An 8,742-nucleotide genomic window follows, 5' to 3' on the forward strand; every position below is an offset into this window, starting at 1 on the left:
GTTGTTTCGAGGAGCTCAATGGTTCTCTTTTCTCTGGGGATATTCTTTGGTCTTGTCCAGAGGGATTGTTGTTCAACAAATCCTGTACTCTTTCTTAGAGAGGCGTTGGTTATTCATTGGATTTTATGAGTTCATTTTGATGTGATCTTAGCCTTCTGGTGAACATTTTTTGATGATGCTTGTCTTTGGTACCAGATGCTTCCTATGAGATTCCTGCGGATACATTATGGGTGTACATTTATATTTTATAAATAGTGATTTGTATTTATTTATTTCATAATTTCTAATTTTATTATAAAACTAACTTAAATTAATTTTTTTATTATTTATAATAAATATGTTTACTCGTGAACCGAGTGTAACCTGCAGATTTAAGCTTGAGCTCAAGCTCAAAAGTGAATAATTAATCAAGTTCTAGGTCAAGCCCAAGACGAGAGTAGCTCAAGCACGATACAAATCATTTTAGCCATAGTTTAAACCATCCTAGATTCATGCCACATCGTAGCTCTGCTCAAATATCAATTAATTTGCTAATTCCGTAAACTATATTAATATATAAACCTGCATGAAGAATACGAATGAAAAATAAAAAAAAAAAAAAAAAAAAAAAAAAAATCGAATCTCAAGATTTTATTAAGACATAATTAGCATCTGATATAAGAATTAATAAGAATGAATGAATGAAAATCAAAATAAATCATCAATGTGGTGGAATCCCTGACATTTTTGTTGGAAATAAAAGAAAAGATTTCAATTGTTGAATTCGCGCCATCGTCTTATCTGAAAAAAAGTTTACAATAATTAAGATAAATTATTATTCTAGTCTCACAATTGCAATCATGAATGAGATGGTGGCCGTCGCATACAAATATCCCATATTTCAAGCTCATCCAAAAAAAAAAAAAAAAACCAAAAAAAACCAAAAAAAAACAAGGAAAAAGAACAACCTAGCTTGTTGATATGCTCAAAAAGTGTGTTTGTGTTCTGCTCGTTTGTTTAGCGAGTTGAACACTAAATGAGCAAAACACGAGTTGGTCACGAAAAAGAATCGTTTTGACAACCGTAATCACGTAGCCATCAGATTTTAAGGGTTCGGGCAAGATTTAAAAATTATTGTTTGTATTAAAACATCATTATAATTTTTATTCTATTTTCTTAATTAATATTTTTAATTGATTATAAATTCTTGTAGCCTTCTCCTGAATATATATATATATATATATATATATATATATATTTAATGAAGAGTATTTCAAGGCAAAACGAGCCGAACACGAAAGAATAATTTTTTTTTTTTTTTATGTTTGACTCGTTAATTTAACAAACAAGCTAAATGAAAACTTCTTAAAAAACCTAACACGAGTTATTCGCGAACGAACTATTCACAAACAACAATGTGACAGCCATATTAATACGAAGGGCTGAGGCGATCGTGACCTACGCCATTATGTTCCTTCAGAAGGATCTTAAATAAAATCCCAATCAAGCCTTACTATAATGGGCTATTTAGCGAAAATGAATGAAAATAATTTTCCCACGACAGCCCGACTCTGTGCGGGACACATGGCTCCATCTTATTGGCGGCTCACCGAACAGTAAGGTGATTTGAATTGGGCAATCACGTGATTCTTCCCTCCGCAAATCCAGACCAACTACGCCAACCCCAGGCCGTAATTTCCTTCATCCGGCTTTTTAAGTTGCTCCCGTGATCCATTTCCAGAGTCCCAGGAAGAAAGGAACCAGAGCTCTAGGGTCCACTGCTCCGCGGAGGTGTTTTAGCTGATTAAATAACGACCCCGGGGCTCCGAATTCCGATACACTATCAGTTTTGAGGTAACCGTCACGCCATCATTCCATTCCACACTTTCTTCTTGGGAGAAAACCACCATTCCATATTCGCCAATCAAATCCAGTTCGGTCAATTGGCACTCGCCGTAATTCCGCCGTTGTTCGTCAGATTTCGGCCGGAGATCACCAGATCTGAATTGAAGCAGAGGGAAACCAGTAATGAAAAATGGCAAATACAAGTTGGGGCGGACACTGGGCGAAGGGAATTTTGGGAAAGTGAAGTTTGCGACGAGAGTCGACACCGGCGAACCCTTCGCTGTTAAGATTCTCGATCGAAAGAGGATCCTTGACCTAAAGATCCACGAGCAGGTAAGCATTTCCGATTACTGCTTTCTTAGTTTTTTACCATTCTTCATTAGTTCCAGCAAGAAATTTATCTAATTAGTTATGTTTTTGAAACGGTATCAGATAAAGAGGGAGATCGCGACCCTCAAGCTTTTGAAGCACCCCAACGTCGTACGACTCCATGAGGTCATTTTTTTTCCTCTGGTTTTTCTCTTTTCCAATTTTTCATGCTTCTATTGGAATTTTCTTTTTAATTTATAAGGAAATGGTGGTTTGTTCTTAAAGTTTAGGTTTAATTTATTGGATAAAAATGTTTTTAATTGGACTTTTTTAATTTATTTAGTTTTTTCTTTTCATGAGACTTTCTTGGTTTCAGTTGATTTGCAGAGGGATTCTGTTTCTGTTTTTTTAGCGGGAAATGACCTGTAGTAATGCAACTGTAGAAGTAATTTGAAAAAGTTTTCAATTTGGAATTTGCTCCCAAAAATGTAGGAATATGCAATATTTTGGTTCAACTTTTTTCTAAACAATATTATCATTACCATTTTATTAGAAGGATGAGTTTTCCTTGAAGGAAAAAGGACATGTTTTCCTGGTCAAAATAATTTTATGCACTGAATTTGAGAAATTTCGGCTCGAGAACTCTGAATTTGTATGTTAGGAATAGAGTACAAAAATTAGCAATTGGATATTTAGTTACTTATATTATGGTGGTGTTTGCTAGCATTTTTTTAATTGGATTTATTCATGAATTCAGCTTAATTCTAGTTAACAACAACAACAAAACCTTTATCCCACAAGGTGGGGTGGACAAATATCAAAAAAATAAAAATTTAAATCCAAAGCTCTGGTAAATCTAATTTTCTTGCATTCTGTCTTTTTGTTGGCACGCTCTGTAATACGATGTAAATCTGAATTTAATGAATCCGATTGCGAGGCAAATTTATTCTACCGTCGTTCACAAACATAACCGTTGCAGCTGGATTTGAGAAATCCTATTTAACGTTAGTTGCGGCCAAACATCGCTATATGTGACATGGCGCTTTCTTTTCCTCACTTCCCTTCTTTATCTATCTCATTACTGCTGGTTCGTGAAAATGTGTTCCTGGCCATGAATTCAACAGCGTATTAGTTTTTTATAATCCTCTAAAAATCGCACCTTTTAAAGGTTCAAAAGTGTCTACAAAATATTTTTGCGATATAAAATTGAAATATAAATATGACGTGTAAATGACTTACGGGCTGTGAAGAAAAAGTTGGCTGTACATATTGCTTTCGATAGCGTTGGAAGGTGGATGACTGACTCAGACTGACTTTAAAGCACAGTATGCATGGTCCCAGTGTTGAGCTTATTATTACAATAAAAACCATCATTTTGTGGAACCATAGGCCCCAGTTCTGCACTATTGTTGATTTTATGTTACTTGCTGCGTGCTCGTCTTCTATTCCCTTAATTTTAAAAGCATTTGATCTTTCAGTTACAAATTTGTTTATTTTCCTTCTGGTAACTGCAAGTGAAGCTCACTTGTTAATTTGTTATTTGCGTGGAGAGTAATTGGTCATTAATTAGGTAGTGCTTACATTTACTTTGATTTTTTTAATTTCTATGCCGTCCACATTTTAATAAATTAGTTTAAATTCCATAGTTTCATTTGTTTAACAGGTTTTCAATCTCTCTTGTGGTCGTTTAGAATGAAGCTACTGATCTTGTTCCTCTCATTGTCTTATGTCGGTTTGCTATTATCTATTATAATAGAAATGCCTAGCCAGTCCGAAATAGCCGCCATTCACATTTTTAAAATCTAATCAGCCTTTTGTACAGCATATTGTCTTCTTATACAAGCACTTTTTCTTTGGTATGTTTGCTGTAGACCATAATTTATTTGCTTTGTATTAAAAATAGCAGGTTTCTGCAAGCAAGACAAGAATCTATATGGTACTTGAATATGTCAATGGCGGGGAGTTATTTGATAAAATAGTAAGAATCATTACATTGCTTTGCTTATTGCCATTAATTTTGTACTTGTGCGTTATCCTTAATAGCTATGTGTAGCAAGTAGTTATTATCGACGAAGCTAATTTATTCTTGTGGGCATATTTTGAAGGCAACGGGAGGGAGGCTTTCAGAAGAGATTGGCCGTAAGCTTTTTCAGCAGTTGATTGATGGCATAAGTTACTGTCATGATAGAGGAGTTTATCATAGAGACCTAAAGGTAGTATAATCAGTATTGCTGGAGAATAACCTCTCTGTTATGAACTACAGCTAAAGAATATAATGCATGATTGGAATTTAGGACTAGCAAGCTTAAGCAGTTGGAACATTTAAATTCAACCTAACTTTTTGTTTATCCTAATATTTACTAGTAGTGGTTCTACCTTCTGTTGGTTATTAATGTATTGAGATATGTTGGTTATAGCTACTTCTGATCTGAATCCTGGTTTGGAAACCTAATTGCTTTTATCACCATATTCTGTATCAAATGGATAAATATTCTCAGCAGCATACGCTAAAGATTCAATGATTCATACCCATTTAAGTTTGTTTGAAAAGATACCATTTGAAGTTAATTCTTTGCTATCTTTCTTTTTTCTTCTTCTTACTTTTCCCCTGATTCTTGTTGCAGCCTGAGAACGTTCTTATCGATGCAATAGGAAATATTAAGATATCCGACTTTGGACTTAGTGCTTTATCCCAACATCTGTGGGTATGTGGTCTATCTACTTAGAACATTACTTTGGAAAACCATCCTGTTAGATATTCATGATTGTTATTTCCTTTGTCAGAATGATGGGCTATTGCACACGACCTGTGGAAGTCCTAATTACATTGCTCCTGAGGTAACATTTTTTTGTTGTGTAGCTTGACGCAAACTTGATTGGGATCCTTATGAAAAATTAAGCCGGCTTTTTTTTTTTTTCTCATTTTGTTTCTCTATTGATTTTAAATTCAGGTCCTTGCCAACAGAGGTTATGATGGTGCCATGTCAGATATCTGGTCTTGCGGTGTAATCCTTTATATTATTCTTATCGGAGCACTTCCATTTGATGATCGAAATCTCGCAGTTCTTTACCAAAAGGTTCGCTAGAGAATTTTAAAGGCTAAATGTTAATTGTTTGACAGCTGAATAGGCAAAAAAGCTAGCTGTAGCAGACTCTACTACTTCATCATTTATGTTGGTGCATCTTTTTATAATTCCAAGCTCAGGTTGCCCTTGAAACTAAACTATGTTAATTTTTACAGATTATTAAGGGAGATACACAGATCCCCAAATGCATTTCCATTGGTGCTCAAAACATTCTAAGGAGGATTCTAGATCCAAATCCTAAAACTCGGATAGATGTAGCTCAAATCAAGGAAGATGCTTGGTTCAAGCAAGATTATAATCCGGCCACTCCCTATGATGATGATAACATATACCCAGAGGATGAAACCCTCTCACTGGTGTTATTTGCTGTGTATCTTAACATTGTTATGTACATAACTGAAGTTGCTAGATCTTAATGTTTAAAATAAGAAATGGTTTATGCTGCAGTCTAATGGGGTAGATGAGTGTGAAAACACGCCCACTTTAATCAATGCTTTTGAGCTCATAGGAATGTCATCTTGTCTTGATCTTTCAGGTTTTTTTGAAAAAGAGGTGAGGTTTAAATAATCACCATATCCTATTTCAGCTTTTACAACTAAGCCCCCTAGAATGACTTCAACAAACTTTTTCATTGACAATTATAGGACATAACTGAAAGGAAAATCAGATTCACATCAAACTGCTCCCCAAAAAATTTGTTTGACAAGATCGATGAAATTATTGCTGAAATGGGCTTCCAAGTTCAAAGTGCAAACCGAAAGGTTGGTATCATATGCTTGGGAACTTTTCCGATCATGAACTGTAATAACATCCTGAGACAATTATATATCTGACAGTAATATCCGATAGCTGTAGTAACTATATTTATCAAATCAAGTTTTATTCATTGTTTCATATTTTTTGATACATTGCTCTAGTCAGTAGACATGCTGAAGCTCCTGCATTATTGTATTACCTGCAGTCGATGATCCTGCCGAAAACTAGAGTTTTTACAGCGTCAAGAAGTCCAAGCTCGCTTTCTGTAGCTGCTGAGGTGGGTTTTATTTATTTATTTTTTTCTCTTGAAATATTTTGAGATGCACATATAGCACAAACATACTGTCTTCTCTTAAATAGCTTCATTTTTCTATCCAGATATTTGAGCTCAGCCCAACCCTTTATGTTGTGGAACTGCGCAAAGCTTATGGGGATTCGTCTTTGTACAGAGAGGCAAGCTCTATTTGCAGTGCGTTTTTTCAACGGTTGAATTGAGATTTAGAAAGAGTGGCAAAAAAAAAAAAAAAAAAAAAACATCAAAAATAAATAGTTTGAATTTCTTAACTTATAGAAGCAGAAACAAATAAAAAAAAATACTTGTAAAAATGAACAAACTATAAAGATTTTATATATTTTAATTATTATGATTAAGCATCTTAAATTATGTTCTAGTCTCTGAAGTTTGTAGTTGAAATCGTTAAGTTTAAGATCTCTTTGTTCCACCGCAATGTTTGATCTTCAGATTTAATTCTTCAATCAATTTGTTAAGCCCATATCTTTTTGCTTTAGTTTTGGATGGTCTTACTGGACATCTACAAGAGGATGCACCTTGGTGTATGTTTTTTGCTGATGATATTCTTCTCGTGGATAAAACGAGAGAAAAAGCCCAGGAAAAACTTGAATTATGGAGGTCTACATTGGAGTCTAAAGGCCTTCTTTTAAGTAGAACTAATAAAACTGAATACATAATTTTAGTATTAATAGCTCTAGTGACAGAAGTGTTACTTTGGGTGATCAAATTATTAAAAGGTGTGAATGATTTAGATATCTTGGGTCCGTTGTCCAAAGCGATGGTGATATAGATGGGGATGTTAATAGTAGAATTCAAGTTGGTTGGTTGAAGTGGAGGAATGATTCGGGCCTTTTGTGTGATAGAAAAGTACCGCTAAGGCTGAAAAGAAAATTTTATAAGACGGTGGTAAGACCTGCAATGCTCTATGGCGCTGAATGTTGGCCTTTAAAAGAGAAGCATAATAATAAGTTAAGTGTTGCCGAGATGAGAATGATTAGGTGGATGAGTGGCTTTACACTTAGAGACAAAATGCGGAATGAATATATTCGTGATAGGGTTGGTGTAGCTCTTGTGACAGACAAAATTAGATAAAGTCGTCTTAGATGGTTTGGTCACTTTAAACGTCGACCATCTGATGATCCGATTAGGAGAGTAGATGTTTTAGATTCGACTTGTGTTAAGAAAGGCAGAGGTAGACCTAGGAAAACTTAGGCTTATTGTATTAAAAATGATCTTAATTTACTAGAACTAAATGAAAATATGACACTAAATAGGACGCAATGGAGAAAAAGGATTTATGTAGCCGACCCCATGTAGTGGGATTAAGGCTTTGTTGTTGTTGTTGTTGTTATGTATTTTCATATTTAAGGAAATAAAAAATAAGTGTATTATAAGATAAATAGATATGAAGTTATACTACTTTGATAAGTTTTTTTATTTTTCGATTTTGCAGTTATGCTCTAAGATATCAAACGACTTGGGTCTCTTCAAAAGTGAATCGCTTTCGAACAATCCGGCATTATTGTCATAGCTCAATCAACTTGAAGGTGATTGATATGTCAGTGTTGTGTAAATATTTAGTTGGCAAAATTTAGGTTTCAGAAAAAAATAAGAATGTCAATTTTTTTTTGCCATTAATTATTTGTTTTAGAATAGTTGTAATTGTAAATTATTTGTATCCCTTATAATTGGGTGTTGTATTTATGATAGAAAAAATCATAGTTCGATGTAAAGTTTTCTCCAGTTTATTAAATGTGAATCTTCCTTTTCTTTAGCCATGAGACTGAAAGAAAAAATTCATGGTGCTTTTATTTTCTTTTAACAATCCTATGCCTTTAATATAATATTAAACTGGTTTCAGATTAGGAATAGAGGTTTTAAATTATGTATAAATGCAGTGTTTACACATTGCTCAAAATCATTAATTTTTATTTTTCTGTATTTGCAATATTAAATTTGATAGTAGATGGGCTGAGAAAATCAATAATTTGGATCCATATTTTTTTTGGCAAAAATGGGCAAGAAAGATATATATATAATGGAAGAATCTTGTTACAATTAAGTGAATCAATAAACGTAAGAAAAAAAATGAATATAAATAATTGCTAAAAAAACTTGTTCTATTCATTCAAGGCATGGACTTGTACAGAGCATTACAACCTTTTACGAATAAACCCTAAACCCCAAACCCTTAACAACTCTATAATTCCTTTCTTATCAATAGGACCGTAAACTAGATACAACTCTCAACATTCCACCTCAAGTAGAGCGAAAGATATCCACTAAGCACATTTTGTCAAATAACCTAGACAAATCTAATGAGCTAAGTCCTTTGGTGAGCGAGTCAACCACTTGCTCTCTAGGGACTACATGTCTTAACTCCAATAGTCTGTTATCCAGCTTTTCCTTAATGAAGAACCTATCAATCTCCACATGTTTGTTTATATTGTGTTGCATCGGGTTGTTAGCAATGTT

The 8,742-nt window shown here is 34.0% G+C and overlaps 1 protein-coding gene across 2 annotated transcripts; it reads left to right on the forward strand.

The window, feature by feature from the left end:
• The first annotated feature begins 1,654 nt into the window (after positions 1 to 1,654).
• Positions 1,655 to 8,007, forward strand: LOC110028862 (CBL-interacting protein kinase 1-like). 2 transcript variants are annotated; one of them, XM_020730888.1, is made up of 14 exons: positions 1,655 to 1,833; positions 1,958 to 2,157; positions 2,257 to 2,319; positions 4,040 to 4,111; positions 4,239 to 4,346; positions 4,758 to 4,838; positions 4,918 to 4,971; positions 5,085 to 5,210; positions 5,375 to 5,575; positions 5,667 to 5,771; positions 5,864 to 5,980; positions 6,181 to 6,252; positions 6,336 to 6,428; positions 7,721 to 8,007. In XM_020730888.1, exons 2-14 carry the CDS (start codon positions 2,008 to 2,010, stop codon positions 7,796 to 7,798), a joined length of 1,320 nt encoding a protein of 439 aa, XP_020586547.1. In that variant the 5' UTR covers positions 1,655 to 1,833; positions 1,958 to 2,007; the 3' UTR covers positions 7,799 to 8,007. The 2 variants fall into 2 exon arrangements, with proteins under 2 accessions (XP_020586547.1, XP_020586548.1); XM_020730889.1 differs by having other exon boundaries at positions 1,659 to 2,157; positions 6,354 to 6,428.
• The last annotated feature ends 735 nt before the right edge of the window (positions 8,008 to 8,742 follow it).

Source organism: Phalaenopsis equestris, unplaced genomic scaffold (assembly GCF_001263595.1).
Source record: "Phalaenopsis equestris unplaced genomic scaffold, ASM126359v1 Scaffold000534, whole genome shotgun sequence".
Lineage (NCBI taxonomy): Eukaryota > Viridiplantae > Streptophyta > Magnoliopsida > Asparagales > Orchidaceae > Phalaenopsis > Phalaenopsis equestris.

What these genes read in the sequence shown, in the direction of transcription:
- LOC110028862 (XM_020730888.1), top strand. Translation starts at nt 2,008, where the DNA reads ATGAAAAATGGCAAATACAAGTTGGGGCGGACACTGGGCGAAGGGAAT. An exon ending in ACGTCGTACGACTCCATGAG is followed by an intron (nt 2,320 to 4,039) that starts GTCATTTTTTTT and finishes TAAAAATAGCAG; the next exon opens with GTTTCTGCAAGCAAGACAAG. An exon ending in AGGATGAAACCCTCTCACTG is followed by an intron (nt 5,576 to 5,666) that starts GTGTTATTTGCT and finishes TTTATGCTGCAG; the next exon opens with TCTAATGGGGTAGATGAGTG.